This window comes from Prunus dulcis, chromosome 8, assembly GCF_902201215.1.
Source record: "Prunus dulcis chromosome 8, ALMONDv2, whole genome shotgun sequence".
Classification (NCBI taxonomy): domain Eukaryota; kingdom Viridiplantae; phylum Streptophyta; class Magnoliopsida; order Rosales; family Rosaceae; genus Prunus; species Prunus dulcis.
Genome location: NC_047657.1, coordinates 16767504 through 16787441, shown reverse-complemented (window position 1 = coordinate 16787441; position 19938 = coordinate 16767504). Strand labels below are relative to the sequence as shown.

The 19938-nt window shown below is 38.6% G+C and overlaps 2 protein-coding genes across 5 annotated transcripts; one reads left to right on the top strand and one right to left on the bottom strand.

Annotated features, from left to right (window-relative positions):
* The first annotated feature begins 460 nt into the window (after positions 1 to 460).
* LOC117636317 (trihelix transcription factor ASIL1) lies at positions 461 to 2417 on the top strand. Its single transcript, XM_034370763.1, has 2 exons — positions 461 to 1610; positions 2026 to 2417. The coding sequence occupies exons 1-2, from the start codon at positions 736 to 738 to the stop codon at positions 2045 to 2047; spliced, it is 897 nt and encodes a 298-aa protein (XP_034226654.1). The 5' UTR covers positions 461 to 735; the 3' UTR covers positions 2048 to 2417.
* Positions 2418 to 2891: 474 nt separating this feature from the next.
* LOC117636479 (chromatin modification-related protein EAF1 B) lies at positions 2892 to 16818 on the bottom strand. Of its 4 annotated transcripts, XM_034370992.1 has the most exons (24): positions 16385 to 16818; positions 14401 to 14602; positions 14239 to 14293; positions 14061 to 14158; positions 12517 to 13966; positions 12307 to 12426; positions 11924 to 12199; positions 10953 to 11144; positions 10694 to 10774; positions 10315 to 10372; positions 9690 to 10207; positions 9533 to 9586; positions 9252 to 9312; positions 8962 to 9158; positions 8792 to 8845; positions 8614 to 8694; positions 8304 to 8441; positions 8067 to 8183; positions 7290 to 7390; positions 6915 to 7121; positions 6399 to 6780; positions 5555 to 5633; positions 3780 to 5479; positions 2892 to 3442 (listed from the first exon to the last, which is right to left on the bottom strand). In XM_034370992.1, exons 2-23 carry the CDS (start codon positions 14541 to 14543, stop codon positions 3861 to 3863), a joined length of 6081 nt encoding a protein of 2026 aa, XP_034226883.1. In that variant the 5' UTR covers positions 14544 to 14602; positions 16385 to 16818; the 3' UTR covers positions 2892 to 3442; positions 3780 to 3860. The 4 variants fall into 4 exon arrangements, with proteins under 4 accessions (XP_034226883.1, XP_034226881.1, XP_034226882.1 ...); XM_034370990.1 differs by having other exon boundaries at positions 3780 to 5633; positions 16385 to 16817; XM_034370991.1 differs by having other exon boundaries at positions 3780 to 5633; positions 9252 to 9309; positions 16385 to 16817.
* Positions 16819 to 19938: the final 3120 nt, after the last annotated feature.

Sequence of the window (19938 nt, the reverse complement as noted above, 5' to 3'; positions counted from 1 at the left end):
TACAATGTGTTGAAAAAGGATCACATCCATGTGGACGAAAGATGATCACTTTTCATATGTTCCTTTGGTTTCCTGTTTCTTAAGATATATCTATCCTTTGTACCCTTTTCTAATCTACCTAATGGAAATGTTCTAATATGCCCTTTGCTCTCTTTCGACCAGAAACTAAGCATGAAATAACAATAAAATGGTCCTTTTTTTTTACCAATTAGAGTGCGAAAACTTTTTTTTATATTGAAAAGAAAAATACCACTAAATTAATAATTAACCTAAATTTCTCTTTATTGTACTATACGCAACATAAGTAAATGTAACATCTTACAAACCACATGTAAAAAAATCAGACAATTTAATACAAAAACAATAAATTATAAAATAAAATTAAAATCACAATATAGGGCCCCACAATCATATTATATATCCAATCCAATTCAATCATTTGACCTTGGAAAAAAAAAATTCAATCATTTGACGTTGCACTTGTTTTACTTCGGGTTCGAATTGCGGGTCTTTCCGTACAAATAAAGCCCACCTAGTCTTTTTAAAATGTCAAATACGGGTTCGGATCCATTGACTTAAACTTAAAAGGCCCCCACCCAAAAATCAACCCTCTCTCAACCATAACCACCACCGTCACCGCCACCACCACCTCCACAAAACTCAACACAAAAACCCCCAATTCCCATCAAACCCTAACCCTAAAATTCGAAATCCCTAACCTTAGACATCAGAACAATGTCCACACCACCCCCGCCCTCGCCCACGGCCTCAGCCTCGGCCTCGGTCCCTGCCTCGCCAGTCTCCACCAAGAAGGCCCAGCCTCTGCCATGGACGCACGAAGAGACGGTACAGATGATCCGGGCCTACCAGGAAAAGTGGTACAAGCTGAGAAGAGGTCCGCTCAAGTCGAGTCAATGGGAGGAGGTGGCGGTGACGGTGGCAGCTCGATGCGGCTACGAGCAAGCCGAGCAGTCCAAGACCGCCACTCAGTGCCGTCACAAGATGGAGAAGCTCCGGCAACGGCACCGTACACTGAAGAAGCGCCTCCGGCCCGGGTCGAGGTCGCGTTGGCCCTTCTTCGAGCTCATGGAGAGCTTGGAGCGCGGTCCCATGCCCATCTCCTCCAGACCCATGGCTGTGATGCCATGTCAGCCAGAAGAAGAAGAAGAAGAAGAGCAGCGTCATGATCGTCATGGCGTTGATGTTGATGGTGAGGATGATGATGAGGAGAATTCCAGTAAGGTGCGGAGTATTGATTACATACTACGGAGGCCCACGATTGTGAATAGGTTTTCTGGAGGACAAGCCTCGTTTTGGCAGGACACAGCGGCAGCCAAGAGATCGAGAGACGCGGTGGACGGTGGCGGTGGCTACAATGGCTATGTGGTGGAGCCGCCCCAGATGGGGGGAGAGATGGCTGTGGAATTAGCAGACGAAATTAGGGCTTTTGCGAAAAGGTTCATTGGGGTTGAGAACACGAGGATGGAGATCATGAAGGAAACAGAGAGGTGTAGATTGGAGATGGAGAAGAGGAGGATTGATATGATTCTGCAATCCCAGCAAAAGATTGTTGACTCCATTGACAAGGCCTTTGGCTCTTCTACCAACAAGTTGAGTAGCTAATCATGATGATTTGTTGCTCATTATCAAGTTAATCTGTTTTGAAGGTTCAATCTTTATTTTTTGTTGTAAAATTATGATCGTTTAGCTGTGTTGTTGTTCTATTGGATTTGTATAGTTGACAGTTGAAACCCAGAATTTGTAGAATAGTTCTGGGTCTAATTTGTTGAGGGATTCAATCCCATTTATGTGCAATTGTTATTATTCTAGTTCTAGTTGTAGTTTTCCTAGCATAGCTAATAAATTTTCATGCTTTGATCAGAAACCTTGGGAATGAGTAGCTTCAAATTCAGCCTTAAGTTTAATATTCTAGTTGTTATGCTTAATTTTGCTATAAGTAGCTTCTGGTTTGCTTATGTTCTTGGTTGCTTGACCAATCTAACTATTTGCCTTTCTTCTTACTAGTTGCCCTTCTCAACTATCATAATATGCTTGCTTGTTAAAGATCCCTGCACAAAGAGTTGATGTGATGCAATCTTTTAGCCTGTGTACTTGGACATTGGTCAAACCAGAGAAGCACTTGCTTGGTTATTTTTAGCACATTTATTGGCCATGGCTCTCACAATGCATGTGAATCTGTCTCCTTAAAGGTTTGTTAAAGATTTCATGTTGCTTCTTTTAGACATATCCCTCCCTCTCCGCCGTGGGACCCGGACCTAGGGCTCCTTGAATTCTAGTTATGAAGTGAAAGAACATATCAGAGACTTGTGCCGTTTACCTTCCTGCTTTCTTAAAATTGAGATTTGAAACAGTGACTAGCCTGTGGGCTGTGTCCAAGATAACGAGGATGGTGAAAGATTGTACTTCATAATTTTTCAAGACTACATATTTCCATTTTTAACCAAAAAGGCTTGGCTGATAAGAGTAAAATTATGACTTAGAATTTGGGCCCCAAAGCTCCTCTTTTGTTTCTTATCTTTAAATGCTACCAAACAAATAGCAGGCTGTCTCTAAATGTTCTTGGTCAGTATGAGCAAAAGATACCCTCTTCAATGCCTCATGTGACGGACTATCGATGGCCCAAAAAATAAAGGAAAACATTATCTACTCACGAGTTTTCTCTCAAACATATATACAAATCTCCAAGGAATGAGTCTTAACAAGAACCGGCATCAACACTGAAAGTTTGTAACTGAAATCAAACATGAGATATACTGGCGCTCCCAAGTCCCGACTGTTTTTTCTTTTTCAGGCGGAGTTTCCAGCACTAAGTTCAAAACAGAAAATAATTGGCGTTGCAGATGCTTCCGCCTTTATAAAAACATCAGATATGGATGAGCTATCAAGACTCGTTGCATTATAAGACTGAGAACCGTTACAAGTTACAGTAATTCCAGGTAGCACATGGCAGTCGCAGATGATTGATATTTTCTAATCCCATTGACCAATGTATTACATCAGACATCTAAATATTCACAAGATTTGCAAAAGGCTTTTGCCCATAAAAATGATTGCAACCCCCTTAATCTGAAAGGGTACTAATACATGCGCTAATCTACTGGGGCAAAAAGAAATTGGGTCACCCTCCACAAATTTGCAGGGAGACCAAGGAAAATAAACCAAAAAAAAAAATAAGGGAAAAAAAATTAAAAGAAACAGGTACTAGGAAAAGGAAAGATAAGAGACCTCTGTACACGTACCTCTATATCCGTCTCTATCTTCCAAGAGCTCTAGACCAGTGGTAATTTACAAGATTTTTCCAAAAACAAAAGGAAAATGCCTTTGCAACATCACTTCACTAGTTCAGCTAAATTTTTAACAAACCTGCAAATACCATGACCAGCTCTTCCTGTTAATGCCCTTACGGAATAATCAGCTTCATCTGCACCAAACCCCAAACCTAGAATCAGATACCTTTTAGATTGAAATACATCACTCCTTTAAATCCCACAAATATATATATATATTAGACAACCCAAAAATTGTTTGCACAAAACACAAAATATGAAATGGCAGTTTAGCACGCATGCAATAATACTCTGCAACAGTGAATTCAAAGTCGAATCTTACTATGAAGAAAGACAATGAGAAAACAACCAAAAAAGGGGTACAAAAGCTTTTAAGAATTGATTTGAAAAGGGGAAAAGCAATCAATTTCTTCTTTCATGAATATGAGGCTAATATTATGGATATACAATATGAAATTAAATAGTAACCACCTGTACACCACTGTACCAAGGGTATGCGGATCCAACCCTGGCAGGACCGGTTGCTGCGGCTGCTCAATTCCTTAGAATCATTCATTCTGGTTTTGAATTACCAGTCATCATATACAAACTTCCTTGCCCTGCTTGCAGATGCTGCATTTGCTGTTGAGACTGCTGTTGCAGAGGCAATTGATGTTGGGGTGACTGTTGTTCCTGCTGCTGCTGTTCTTGTTGCTGATGATGCTGTTGGGATGGGGATGGCAGCGAAGGAGACTGTTGCAGTAGCTGCTGCTGCTGCTGCTGCTGTTGCTGCCACTGTGCTCCAACATTATGCCCACGAGAGGGCAAGCTACCAGATAACTGTCGAGGGCCTAACCCTTGACTGATAGGTGGCACAGGCTCATTCCCAGATGAATTTGTTAGTTGTGGGCTCCCAATCGGACCCACTTGAGTGGTTGAATTTGACATGTTAGAATCATACACTGGTTCTGATGATTTCCACTGAGGAGTAATGGCAGAAGGAACTGGTACTACATTAGATGAATCAATACTGGACTGAGGAATTGCCATGCTCACACCCACCTGTGAAGTGCCATTGACAGGTTGCTCATCAACCTGAGCTAGATCATTTTGAGACTTGTTTGGAATCTCTAAATTTACTTGACGATTCTGCTGGAGCACTCTCTGAACATAAGGCTGAGTCTGATTAGCTTGCTTCTGTTGTTGTGCCTGTTGCTGCGACTGCAGCTGCTGGTGGTTGGAACCCTTAATTGATGGGGAGACAGCTTGATGTGAAGCTGATATTGTATTACCAGAGGGAACTGGTGGAACCTGGCCTTGAGTGCTGTTATCAGAATGAGAAGGCATTTGCTGGAGTTGCTTTGATGAAGGAGTAGGTGGGCTAGAAAGTAACTTTTGCGGCAACTGAGAATGGTTTGGTGATTGAGGGACCAATGGCTTCGATGTTACTGGATTCAAGCCAGACCCGGAATATGCACCTTGACCTTGCATCAACTGCATGATCTGTTCTCCTTTATCAAGAGCTTGGCTTCCTGGAGGCATTGGAAGCCCATTCAGATGAGAAGGATCAATGGAGAGGTTCGCAGGATCAATGGAGAGGTTCTGATGCAACATTGAATTCCCTCTTCCCATTCCCTTTGAAAGTTTAGCCTGCTGCTGAGACTGGGCAAGTTGCCGCTGTTGAGGGTGGTGCCTACCAGATTGTTGAAGATGGTGCTGCTGGGGTTGTCTTTGTCGTTGCTTCCCCATCTGATTGGTCATCCCAACTGCACCAGGATTCCGGCTAAGCCCATGCAGCGGCAGGTGAAGTTTCTGCTGGTGCTGGGATGATATGGGAGTCATCGGGGAAGATGATGTCATAGGGGACAGAGATACTGGGTGAGGTGAAGTTTGCGACTGAATTTGGGAATTATTTTGCAAAGTTGATGAAATGGGAAGTTGGGGCTGTGTCTGGACATGTGACGCCAAGGAATTAGATGCAGCAAACTGCTGCTGATGTTGCTGCTGCGGCTGCTGCTGCTGTTGTTGCAAATATCGTTGTTGCTGCAGCTGCCTCTCTTTCGCAATACGGATGGCATAGGCTTGCTGCTGCTGCCCCGTACCATGATTGGGGCCTTGAAGATGAGAGTGATGAGGACTGCTGAGTGCATGAGACTGTTGTTGGGATACCTGATGTTGCTGCTGGGCATGACCTGGATATGTTTGAACAGATGGTGGAGTTGTCTGATTAGGAAAACCAGAACTCAACCCATTGAATGGAGCAATACCTTGGCCATTCCCTTGTGTAACCTGCATCGGAAGCTCTGGAACCATAAGTTGCCTTTGATGCTCCGGATTATGCCCAGGCTATGACAGAAAAACTCAGTCAAACAAACATAAAGCCTTGCTAGAACAGAACAATTACAAGCGGAACACAGAAACTACTGAGGGAAAATGTAACAATAAAATCAAGTGTCTGCCGAGAATGGCAATCTAGAAAAGCAGTGAAATGGAAAGATTATTTTAAAATCAAGAGGAACACTAAATAAAAGTAACAAAATCAATTTAGTGTGGAAGCCCGCCAACACAAGCTTAGAGAGGGCGAGGGCTAAGATTTTAACTTTTAATCCATGAAACAAACTTGTGTTCTAGTTGGGATCCACTACCCAGCAGGTCATTAAACATAAGTAAATCAAATGTACACAATCGATAATTTCAGACAAAATACAAGAGGCAGAAAACCAACAAACTGAAAGTAACCAACATTGAACACCCAAAAGACAAACCTACCCCTTTCTTCCCCTTTTCTTCCTCCTCTTACCACCCCTAAAGTGGTGGGAAATAAAAAAAACAATCGGATAAAAGTAACAAACATGGTTGACATTATGCAATCTGGCATATGTGATCTTAGACTTCCTTCTTCAACTTCACACTCCCAAAGTGGCAGGAAAAAATAGAGCAAAATAATCAGATTTTAAAAATGAACATCTTGCAACTTCGGTACATTTTTATCTCAACCTGCAAAACTTTGATCCTAGAGGAGGACGGCATCATAGGCTAAGAACTATTTGATATTATCTTTGCAATCTATAGCCAGTGCACATAGCAACACACTAAATGTCAATAACTCACCCGCATCATGTGCAAAGCATCGCGAGGTCTTAGCATCAAGTTTCCCTGACCAGAACCAGCTCCAGAATGCATATTTACAGGGCTTGGTATCCCCACCATACTGGATGAAAGCATACTCCCAGAATTCAGCATAGATGAGGAAGCCATTCCCTGAAACCCTGGCCTTGACATCGGCATGCCTCTATTCATCCCACACATCATGCCCATACCATTTGCACCAGGTACCATACGAACTCCACGATCAGTTCCCGCAAGAGCTCCAGGAACAGACAAGCTGGACTGCTGAATGTTTCTACCAGACAACATTTGATTGTAGTGTTGCATTCTTTGCTGCTCATCCATTGGTAAAGATGATGCTCTTGGACCACTGTATCTACCCTCCCTGTACCATGAATAATGAGAAACCATAGGAGCCATAAAAATAAAAAATAAAACAAAAGCACATAAGATCAATCTTATAAACGAAAAATGTAAATCAAGGTCACAATAACAAACCCAACCCAAAACAGACTCTACCTGACATTGGCACTAGGTGGGCCAGACGGTGAGGACAAGTTGCTGCCAAGAACCACACCAGAAGATCCCTGTAGTGAGGCATTTGCCCCAGAAGGAAGTAATGACCCTATAGCGCTCTGATTTGACATTGCTAGACCACTAGCATGAGAACCTTGATACCCAAGAACATCTGAGCTTGATGAAGGGGCATCACATAGATCAAGGGGGCTTCACAGATAAAAACCCAAATACTTATATTACAGTCACAGAAGAGAAATAAGCATACGAGCAAGAAAATGAAGAAAAGACCTGATAACATACTGACATGAACAAATAATCAACAATGACTTGATTAAATAGCAGAAAGTACTATCAAATCCGAGAACCAGAACTTACGTTAGAAGACCTCCATTCAGGTTATTTGGACAGACTTGGGAGAGGGCAATAACATGAGAATTGTGGACTGTTGTTATTTGTTTCGGATCCTGGTTATCGTTCTTCACAAATACACAATCACAAAGAATTATTGTTAGGATTCAGGAAGGAGTTCGAGTATACATAAAGCAACATATAAGAGAAAAAATGGTGTACTTAAACTGCTTCCAGGTCTCAATCATGTAGTGTACATTCTCCTCAACATCTAAACAATACTTTATTTCAAGTTTCAACTGAGCCCAACTAAGCCTGTTACTCACAAATATTTTGAGTTGGGTTGAGAAATCTATTTTGTTCAAACTCAGATCATTAACAGGAAATTGACAACACACTATCATCATATATTAGTTTAAGAAGCTACAATACTGCTCAATCTTACCAACCTAATCCTATGGATCAAAACAGTTAGTTCTACAGGATGACAATATCAATAACTGCCAGGTCAGAGCACAGAAACTAAAAGGACTATCATCTCAAATGCAGCATGTCATCCAACCATAAAATCTTATATGGCAAAGACACAGAAAAAAAAAATCAATGCAATCATGCTGTAACAAATAGTGGAAGATTCCAACATTAATTACTGTAAAAAGATTTTGCCTTTGTGGAAAGGTAGAATATTTCTGATCGTAAGGATGGGCAAGCTACAGAGACACTGATAGCAATATTGACCCAAAATCGAGCCACTGCAATAGGATCTGCACATATTCAACAAATCTGTACTTAATTTTCACAAACCTGACTCCTCCGATAGTGATGCTTCTGACCAATCTTAATTATTTTCTCAAAATGAGATTTCAGAGTCTCCTCTTCCATTGGGGTTTTCAAGCGTTCAAATAATTGTCTGGCACTGCCCTGCATGACATGCAGAAACGCCAGCAAACAAAAGTAAGATTAAACTGATATATGTAGGTTTATCATGCTGAACATGAACAAATATGAGGTAAACTTGTACTTTAAAGAACACACTCTTGCCTTGGGAATGCCCGGTATTGTAGATGGATAAGGCTGAGAAGATCCTGAATCTTCAGCACTATCAGCCCCATCACCAGCATTCATATCCATTAATATTTTGTGACGCTCCTTGCATTCTTTAGGCTGGCGAAAAATGAACTGCACGATACAAAGTCAACGAGAGCAACACTCAATACATAAGACTACGAAAACCAACACTTCAAAAGCAAAGTTTAATTTATAGAAGTGCTTGAGACTGTCCTGAAACGCACATAGATTATCCTCACAATAGACAATAAGCATACGAAGGTGCTCCAACAATTATACTAACCTTTAACTGCAGAGTACTGTTGATGGCATCACTTATAAATTCCCAATTTGGGCCCATATCATGTACAAGAACAACAAGTGCCTAAGGTAACAAAAACAGTAAATTTTGGGTAATTATTGGTACCTCTATATCAATGGAAGAAAGACAAATTTGAGAAAGAAATCAATAACATATTAACCTGATCTTCAAATAGGGACCATGGACCTGCAGAACCTGCCTGCCCAACAGACATCTGCAAAAAGTTTAAATGCACATTGACGGTATAAGTGGACATGGTAAAATAAAAACAGCACAACACGGGGGGTCAAGTGTTAGCACACTGTCAAACAGGGTACCACCAAAGAGTACCTTTAGTGATTTAGTTTTCCGTCCCCTGTCTCGACCACCAATCAACTTAATAAATTTACTGGTATTGGACATATTACTCATTTGGGATGCTACTGGTGAAGGAATGGACCCAGCCATTGGAGTAATACTGTCATAAGTATTATCCAAAGATTGTTTTAATATCTTCGGCTTCTTGGCAATATGTTGACCATATAAACCTATAGAAACACAGTTCAAAATGAAAATGAGAAGAACAGCAAGTACATTCTCAAATCAAATGCTAAAACAAATATCACACTGGAGAGAGTTACCGATTGTTCCGTTCGATTCAAAATGATGACTCTCCAATCTCTTTTTCGAATGATCCCTCTGCTAATTTAAGGGACCATCAGTTATTTGCTTGCAACTTTAGAATATAATTCATAGAATGCAATGCAACACTTAACTGAGAGAGAATGACATTCAGACTAAAAAAATTGTAGATCAAGCTTACATAGAATAGAAAGCACAACGAAAATAACTTGTAAATAAAGATTAAAAAAATTATTAAGAATAGCAGACCCATATCATATCTAACAACTTTACTAAATACCTGTTCATTAAGAATAGCAGAATCCAGCTGCCATCCTTGATCGTATGTAGAAGCCTGCAACCATAAAGAATACAAGCAACTTAACCAGTGATTAATGTAAAAGAACTAAAGATCCTTCCATATTATTATCCAGTTGAAATATGAATATTTTATGTACCAGATGTTTTGCCTTCTTCTTCTTTTTAGGTTTCATTGATGTTTCTGCATAGTCATAGGGCAACTGTTTCTCAAAGTCCCCAGCAGACTCAACCTCCACACTTTTCTGGAATTGAGATCCGCCATGCAAAGTACTCTGATCATCCTGAAAAGAATTAGTATCTCCACTTGAAGCATCTGTCTTCATCTGGGCCTGCACATTACTCCCAGTAGCTCCACCACCAAATGGACCAACGACCCTCTGCCTGGAAGCAGTACGCATGCGTTTTGTTGGAATTGAACCAACGTTGAGGCTAGCAGGCCTTTTCCCCATCAACATGGACTGTTGAGTTGCAGATGTGCATTGGGCAAAAGGCAAATCGGCACCTGCTTCATACGACCTAGAAGCATATAACTTCAACCTCTGTCGCTTCTTCTGGTTAGATTTTGAGGACTTGCTACCTTCAAATGCTCCAGGCAAATAATAGGTGCTCGTTTCTCCTTCATCCTCATCATATGGAGCCTCTTGAAAACTAAACTCTGAGATTTAAAATGTAAATTTAATGAGCACAGGATTCGCTAAGAAAATAAAAACAAACATAAACTCAAGTTACTGATATTTATATCAAAATAGTCTAAGCTTGTACCTGCTCCAGCATCATACATAGATGTATCAACCTCCTCTTGCATGCTACTGCCACTTCTCTGAAATTTTGAGGTCACTAAATCAGCAATGATAACCAAAAAAAGAAAAGAATTCAAACAATTACCAAATCAATAATGTAAGCAACTTTCCACAAAAAACACAAATCAATAATGATAACACCATACATCATACCAAATACAAACATGAGTTTCATTCCTATAATAACTGAAACAGTTGGGTGTACTGTTATAGACAGGTGACAACTTATTCACACTGAACATTTTATTCCCCATCATTCTCCTTTTAAATGTAATAATTCCTTTGTGAAACCAGAAACAGGAAGCACCTATGTCAGTTACACTGATGGGCATTGCATTTACCTCAAACTGAACCAAATGAGATTCAATTGATTTTCTGTAGGTTTCCATCGCGCCAGAGGGAACTGCATAGAAGAGATTTTCCTGCCAAAGCATAAACTCATTTTTAACAAATGACCCACACAAATACATGACTAATATATAAAAGGACTTTAGTTTGCCCTAGAGAGAGAGAGAAGGAAAAGTAGATGGAGAGATGCATGACAATGTCAAGATTGATAGCTTCACTCAACAAAAAAGACCATAATGAACTTAATCACACCTCCGTAAGGTGATCCTCCCATGACATTTCTGTAATCCCTAAATCAGACATTCTCTCAGGAGTAGCGGGTGCATGTGCTTGAAGAAGAGGAACCCGAGAGTTGTTATACTTCAAAAATCTCACTGCGTATCCCTGCATAGACAGTGCAAGATCTTTTCGGGAATATTGCGGCTCCAAATCTTTGTTTGACTCCTGCCAATGACCATGATTTAGATCAACAACATATGGCACATGCAGGTAAGACAAAAACTTTCAAAACTTCTGGTCTATAAGTACAATATAAGTACAATATCAGTGACATACAAATTAGAGTCATGAACAACATTTTCAACATTTTCAAAATTTGGAGGACCCATTCCCACCTCAGACAGATGAAGCAATGTTACATTACTCAACTTCAAACATCCATGTGAGTATTTTTTTCTCCAAGAGGATACCAAAGCATCTTGCAACCTCTTTTGGAACTATAAACCCAGTATAACTCCAATCATTATTAAGGGCACTAGGCATATTGAAAAAAGAGAATTATTCATCAAGAGCTTTAATACACTTCTGTACTTTGATCAACCCCTATCCACAGAAAAACTAGGAACAATAAAGGTTCAGCAAGTTCAAAATAACTTTGACCATGGGGCAGAAAATAACCAGATCCATGCTTAAGGTGACAGATTATTCTTTTAATGGCATAAACTTACTCTCTCTGCTCACATTTTATTGCCCCCTCTGTGGTTATAGCTGATTAGTTTATAACTAAGTAAACATCTAAGAGTTCAACGAGAAAAGTAACTAACAAAGCTGTCTATCAACGAGAAAAGTTCATTAGATTAGTAGACGTGGACCCATAGTTAAACACTTATCGTATGCTAAAGATAAGGGGAAACAAACCATTTAAATAGCATAGGATTTCTAGGCATTAAATTGACCAGAAGTAAAGACCATTAAAAAAATAGATCCAGATAAATGACCAGCACCATATTAGATTCTCCATCCTTGGCTTTAGAAGCTTCGTTGCTATCAATACTCATTGATCCAACCAAATCGGAGTTGCAGTTTTTTTTACAAGAACTTGAATCGTCACCATTCAAAAGGGTCTCAGCTGAATGCCAAAATTGCTTGACAGCCCTTGCCAAGTCATGAGCCACTTTCTTTTGCACCCAATGTTGATGCTGCTTTTCCATTCTCAACCCAGAAGTAGAAGCAACACGATGACATATTTGAGAAGCAGCAGTTAGCTTCCAAAGACGCTCCTATAAACGCATAATAATTGAACAAAAATGTTTAGGGAACTTTAAAAATATTGATATAGTTAATACTAGTTAGCTTCAACTATATGGGCATAATCATAATATCATGCCTGTGCAAAATCATTTGCCAACCACGCCATTTCCTCGAGGACAAAATCCCACTGAGACTTTCGGCGATTCTCCGAGGGTAAAGAACGAACAGCTAATTCAGCAATCCTCTTATGCTTAGCCTGGTTATTACATTTGATGGAGTAAGTAAGATGCTCCCTTAAAGTTTGTAAAATTAGACATCATAAATCGCAGGGGAAGAGAGAAATAACCTCTATAATCCGAGCCTCTTCCAGTATAGAATCTTCATGTGCCTTGTCTATCACTTTCAAGTGAACTCCTGGAGTTTGACAGTCAGAACCTGCAGCTGTATCGCTCCCTGACAAAACAGTCTCAGGAACCTCACACATAGATAAGTCCTGAGGACCCTGAGATATGCCAGTGCAAGAGTTCTCTTTGTTGATTTTGGAACTATTATCCAACACATCATCCACTTTCTTATCAGTTCCTGATATTGTACGGTCACTCGGTTGTTCTCCCTCAATGTTTGAATGAAGCTTAGCTTCATTATGCAACTCAGGTCTACTTTCACTCATATCCTCCTCAACTTTGACTTCACCATTGCCAGAGTGGTTTTGACAAACAGAAGCCTGGTGATCATTAACAATACAACCACTGTCAACAGCTTTGGTTTCATTACCTTCTTGTACCATTTCACCACCAGCTAGATTTTGTGCCCCATCAACATCTGATGATTCGATAATATTTCCATTATCAGTGTTCCTTGTAGTAGTACATATGTCACTATCATTATTTACATCTAATCCTACACTAGTTTGGGTGCAAGAAGACTCTGAATCTAAACCCTTTGTGCCTAAGGCTGCACTGCTAACGTGAACTTCATTTGGTACAATTTTACTCTCTCTATTTGAATTGCTAAACCCATTCACCTGTGCAGAACTGATTTCATTTTCAGTCTTTGTTGTAGCTGCACAAGAAGGACCTTCAAGAACAGATGATACTAGTGGTTCCCTTTCTTCAACAACCTCTGGTCTCCCACAAACGTCAATGGGCTCTTCCTGAGAATCAACCTGACATGGTTGACTGTGTTCGCTCTCTCTCAAACTTTTAGGAGTTGTAACATCCAATTTGCTTTCAGAACTATCTTTCGTTGGACCAGTAACTATTTCAAGGGCCTGCACCCCCTCCAATTCCATATCGAACTGATTATCACAACTTACAATCTTGGGAGCGATATCACCATTTGAACTCGCAGACTTTAGGCTAGCGACAGGAGGTTGGTCCTTTTGGTTGTTAGTTTCAGATATCAGCTTCTTAGGATCCTTTGACACCCCACGAGCAGGTAAAGAAGATCCCTGACCACCACGACCCTGTATATCCATTGAATTTGATCGAGTACCATCACGATTTGGTCTGGACCTGTTCCTTCGAGCATAAGGACGGAAAATAGCAGAGTCTTCAGATTCCTTGGCATTTTGAGTCCCATCCATCTGGGACGACTGTTCCGATGGACCAATGTTGTTCCTTCTACTAAGATGCATAGAATTCCTTTCCCCATCAGGCACATCATTGTCACCATCAAATAGTAAGAGATTATCAGCACTATTGGGTTCACAAAGTGTAGGAACCTCTGGTCGACCACTACTTTCAACAGAGTCCCCACGCGGTGATGCAGTCAATGCAAAACTACCTTTTGCTTCACTGAGATCACGCCATGATATAAGAAAAAGAAAAAATGAAGAGATTTTAGCCGGTTAATTGAAAAATCATGTAATTATATAAAAATAAAGACTACCTGGTCACAAACTGTTCTGGATGCTGATCAGTGAGTGAAGTAGACTGGACACTAACAGAAGCTCCATTTCCAAGTTTGAAGTCCAAAGGATTGCCACCCTGAAAGTAAGAGCGTTGCGATAATCACTACATAAAGCAGTCAAAAAATAAATAGCCACCACGAGATCAAATTTCCATACTTTCTCGAGAAACTCTAGCTCCCTTCTTCTTTCCTCCCGCACATCATACTCCTGTCTGTTATCAGCAAATAACAGTTAATTATATACCTCATGTAGACAGGGAAAACATCCAAAAGTAGAAGTTGGAAGGGATGAGGGGTAAACACAAATGAGAAATCATACCTAAGTTCTGCTTGAGCCTTCTCGATTGCTGCTCGGCGCGGAGAGGTTTTCAAACCAATACCAATTCCGCCGTCAACCACTCCACCCATGGAATCAACCTCTGCATTTACTAGGAGAGCAGATCCTGAGCTACATCCATGCATTCCGACCTTAATGCCCGCAATCTTTAATCTCCCATCTAATCCAAAGTCTATAAAACTCACTGAAAGAACAGGTATCAAAAAGTCATATAAGAATAGAGAATTGAAAGTACTTTTTTAACTTAAAAGAAGGATAATAACCTTACACACAAGTAATAAGTTAAAAAATATATCAGTTGACTAAATTTTAAATGCTGTATCTTAAGAAAATGAGGAGAATATGTCCCCATTTCACTGAATCAAATAGCATGAATGTCAATTAACTAGTTCCACAAATGATAAGTCCCTCAAGAAACAGTGTTCTTAAACATACCAAAAATGTCAACACAAGCAGCAAAATGATACATTTGGACATAAGATGTGAACATAATATATTAGAATCGGCAGAAGGAAAAAAAAAAAAATATATATATATATATATATATATACACTATATCAGATGACAAATTACATCAGCTATTTTAGAAATAAACAATCCCCATTCGCTCAAACATCCAACACAAGCCCACACTGATTTCACATGCCTGACTTAACAGTTGGACCTAATCATATTAAACATAAATGGAAATTACCTAAATATTTGAGGCAAAGCTTAATTGTCACTTCACTACTACGATTTGTACTACAACGGTTTTCTCTTATAGAGCAAAGCAAAAGCATTTGACCAATCTCAAATTATGATGTTCTTCTAAACAAATGCAGAAACAGGTATAGCATGATTTGCATTAGCAACATGCTCGATATCACAATTCACACAGACAAATACAAAGATAGGTACATTATTGAACACCTATAGAGCCCAAATGACAAACTTACAATTTACTAAGATAACCCGCTAAAGTACATATGAAATATGCACAACATAACACAGTTGCATTCTTATATCAAATCTATCCATAGTTCTGTTCCTCCCAGATATCAACAGGTTGAAGGAGGAAAGAAAAATTATAAGTATTTAAAGAAGAATTTGAAAATAGGAAAATGAACTCGTTGTACCTGTTCAGTTTTAAAACAGGAAATGTAAACTAATATAGCAATCATATATACATAAATAAAAGGGGTGAATTCAGCACGATCATAAACTCATTATTCCCCCATCTTTCAGAAAACTATTTTCCACAAAAATTTTATCAATGATTTGTAGTTCACTATTCAAAATTAAGGGGCTGCACAGTTTTCAATCTTTAAGGAGTCTGTGAGACGCTAAAAAACGAAAGGGAATTTAAAGGCAATAAATATAAGTAGCTACATTACTGAACTATTGTGAACCTCAAAATACAAATACACACTGCATCAGTGGCATATCTTCCGGTCGAAACCAAGCACTAATTGAAAAATGAAACCTAGTTCACGTAGCTAAGAACAGAAAAGGAAAAATTTGGTAAGCGATGACCAAAATATGGTAAGTCATTACTCGAAGATACTGTAATATATATGATTTGGCACTAATAATGCTATGACTAAGAGCAACAATTGCATGCAAGAGGCTTGCCCAATGATCTCCTTCGAATTCTCACATGGGCACCCTTACACATATCCACTACAGTTTCAAAACCACTAACATACTACTCAAAGAAACAACATAATCAATCCCCCGTGTGGAACGTCAAATTCTGGCTCTTAATCCCATGCCAATACCATAAGGGCATAGAGAGCAAAACTTACCTTATAAACCGCGAGCATTCAATCACAATGCATTACACAATCACACACGAAAGACAACTCCACACAAATTGCCCAACGAACGAAACCCTAATTCCATTCAACCCTAACTGAATGCCTAATTTCAAAATTCTAGGGTTTCCATGGGCAAAAACCTAATACCAACAGAGCAACAAAAATACCTGAAATTGGGGACAGGGTAGCAAAATTGAGAGCTAGGGCACGACAGTAAGGACTTCAATTTCGCCTAATTTCTCTCTCCTAGGGTTTTGAACAGCGCACACGCTCAGAATTGAAACAAGGCCGAGTTTGCCCTAGAACACAACACCTCGCTCCAAATGTCAGCCATGAAATGGTTGCTTAGACTCGCTATGAAACTCTCTCTCTATCTCTCTGTGTCTGATTTCTGTGTACTGGTATTTGGATTTTCCTCTATTAGGTTTCGGTTTGATGTTTCGTTGTTGGGGTTGTGTTGGGGACTATGCGACCTCTGCGAATAGTGGGCTGTGCGCATGGGGAAGAAGACGAACAAAGAAGAGGGCTTAGAGAAATTGGACGTCCATTTTGGGCTTTTTATTATTACGTGCGTATAATTTTCTCGAGTCTTATTACTTATTTTTGTCTAAGCTTTTTGCTTCGATTGGGGTTCGATGAGGAAGAAGAAACAGGCCAAAGGGGGATATCAAAACATTTTTACTCGCCAAAATTAAGAACATGAAATCTTTTTCTTTTCTTTTTACCACCCAAAAAATACCTGACCCTTTTGATTTCATTTATTTTCATCACTTGTTATTAGATCCATTTTGATCTCCTACATATGTTGAATACAATGACTAATTACTTCCTATGTCTTTGTAACTTTGTTCAAAACTAACCCCGTAGTCACGAGTGTGCCAATTGGTTTTTTTTTTTTTTTTTTTAAGAATTAAGAAAGATAATTGGTAATTGTGTTCCATAAAAATATGACCTATTATCTTATTTTAATTTTAATTTTAATTTTTTTATATGAAAAAATGTGAATTTATCATTTATTTAATTAATAATGTTTAGATTAATCCTAGGCATTTTCTAGTATTTTGAATGTTATCACCATTTTTGGCCTTGTGCTCTATATATATATATATATATGTATATATTTAAAAGCAATAGTTAGATAGATAAATTGAATTTTCGTTGACTATCTTGTTTTTATTTTTATTCATAAGTAACTTGGAATCACTTTGAATCTTGTTTTGCCTTATTTTTTGATTATTTTAGATTCTTGGTGTGTTATATTGTACTTGCCTCTCTACACGAACTAATAACTTTTAGTAATTTATCCTGTTATAGACATTTTTGTTGGACATAGAGTCTTATTTTCTTTTTGTCCTTAAATATTTACATCTTAATTGACTATTTATTTACATAAATAAACTATAATCACTTTGAATCTCATTTATTATCAATAGAAGTAGAAAATTGTTTTGCCACGTTATTTGATTATTTTAATAATACTTCTTGTTTTACATTTTTATCTTAAATGCGTGATTAGAACTTTCAGCCTATTAAATGCCATGGCATGGCATGCATATATTTGCTAAAATTAAAACTCAATAAATCTGTCCCAAATTAGCATAACATAGCAGCTCAGTTACTATAACTTTCCTCTAATGTAGTCGTAATTAACGAACAAACTTATCTTACTTAATTATGGTGTTTAAACTTATCGTACTTAATTAATAAAAGATGCAAGAGACAAACGTAAATTAGGTCAGTTGGTTAGGACGTGAATAGTTTATATTATGTATTATATTTTAAAAAAACATATACAAAAAGGTTTATAGATGCAGTAGGTTCACAACACTACTCTTGCACTTGAATCGCTCATCCCCAATGTCGTTGGTACTCGTCAAATGCAAGAGGTTTATAGTTAAAATAGATTCATGCTTGTCTTTTCTCTTATCTACTTCACCTCGTATGTTACAAAACAAATCATTGTGTCTTGAATGGATCCCATCAAAGATCATGATTTGTATGTCAACATCATCAGCTATTTCGTGAATGATCTTTCAAAATGCAGAGACGCCCAAATTACACCATAGCTTACTGTTATTTGTACCAATACATTCCTTAAACCCCTAAGAGACCGTTTTGTTGTGCAGAATGAATTTCTTAAGGATGAACCTCTTATGTATAATCTCACAAAATGAAAATGGGAGATGTTTATTTTCATATTTGGGAACGTTGGGGAATGTGGTCCATGAAATGTCACTGTCTCATGTATAGTCTCACAAAATGGAAATGGAAGATGTTCATTTCCATGTTTGGGAACATTGGGGAATGTGGTCCATGAAATTCTCCCTTGAAAAGTTCATACCCATGACTCAAGTATTGCATTTCCAAAAATGAACTTACCAAACATTGAAATGATAATTTCCATAATTTCCACAATTTCCATAGAATTAGAATCTAAACCACATTTGTCAACACTTATTAATTTCAAGTTATCGGCCCCACCATCATTAGAATTTGATATGCTGTATAGGAGTGACACCACTTGACAATATTTTATCAGCCAATATGCCTCTTGTTTGTAATTGGTGCAACTTTGTTGTTTCAAAAGTTTGTCTTGGCTTAAAGGCAGTGCTACAGTATCAAACGTTTGGCGCCCAACTCTCACTCTATAGCTAGCTAGCTAGTTAGTTAGTTCAGTTACAATCTCTTATTTTCTTAGTATAAAAGAGAATTTTAGCTTATCTTTATTCCCATACCATCTACAATTTCTAAACTTAATCAAAGATTTGCACAGAGCTCCAGTCTCATTCTTGTTATGTTTCTCTCTAGCTTTGAAACTTTCTTATTGCATGATCTTAATTGCAATTTGTGCTAGTTTTTCTGTATCATAATGTAGTTTTCAATTTCACCATGAAAGTTATGCATACGTTTTCTTCAATTTCACCAGCCACTGCAATATTTCTTGCTTACAAGTATGACTCTAAAGCCGATAACTGCAACCATTTCACAGAGTTTATGACTGTTTTGCTGCCAATAACATCATGTTGTTCTGAAGAAAGTAGGCTTTTCTAAACATACTATGATAGGGTTTTATTAACAGTTCTTCACAACTTAATAATTATGTAATACATTCAAGTTTGTCAACGGAATATTGAACAACGAAATGATTGAAATCTTTCTCTTTAAATAAATTTACCGTGGTTTTGATGATTGGAAATGCCAGATAGGAGGCAAGCGAGTTGGGATTGTCGGATTGAGAAACATTGGCTTAGAAGTTGCCAAAAGACTTGAGGCCTTTGGCTGCAACATCTACAACTCAAGGAAGGCAAAGTCATACGTTTCATACCCTTTCTATTTTGATATATGTGAGCTTGCAGCTAACAGTGACGCTCTTGTCATTTGTTGTGCATTGACTGCTGAAACCCACCACATGATCAACAAGAAAGTCTTGTCGGCATTGGGAAGAGAGGGTGTGATTGTCAAGAATAGTTTGATGAGCTTATCTTCATCAACACGATGGAACAGCTATTTATATTAGCAAAACAAATGTATCAGCAGATAAGCAAATCAGATTACAACTGAAGAAGTCCACACAGACTAAGACTCCTTCTCCACACCCATTACAGAGTTTGAATTTGAACAAGCAGATAAGCTTTGTCTAACAAATGTTTCACGACTTTGTGTGAACTAGTAGCAGGGAATTTCGAAGCATTCTTCTCCAATAAACCATTGCTTTCGCCGG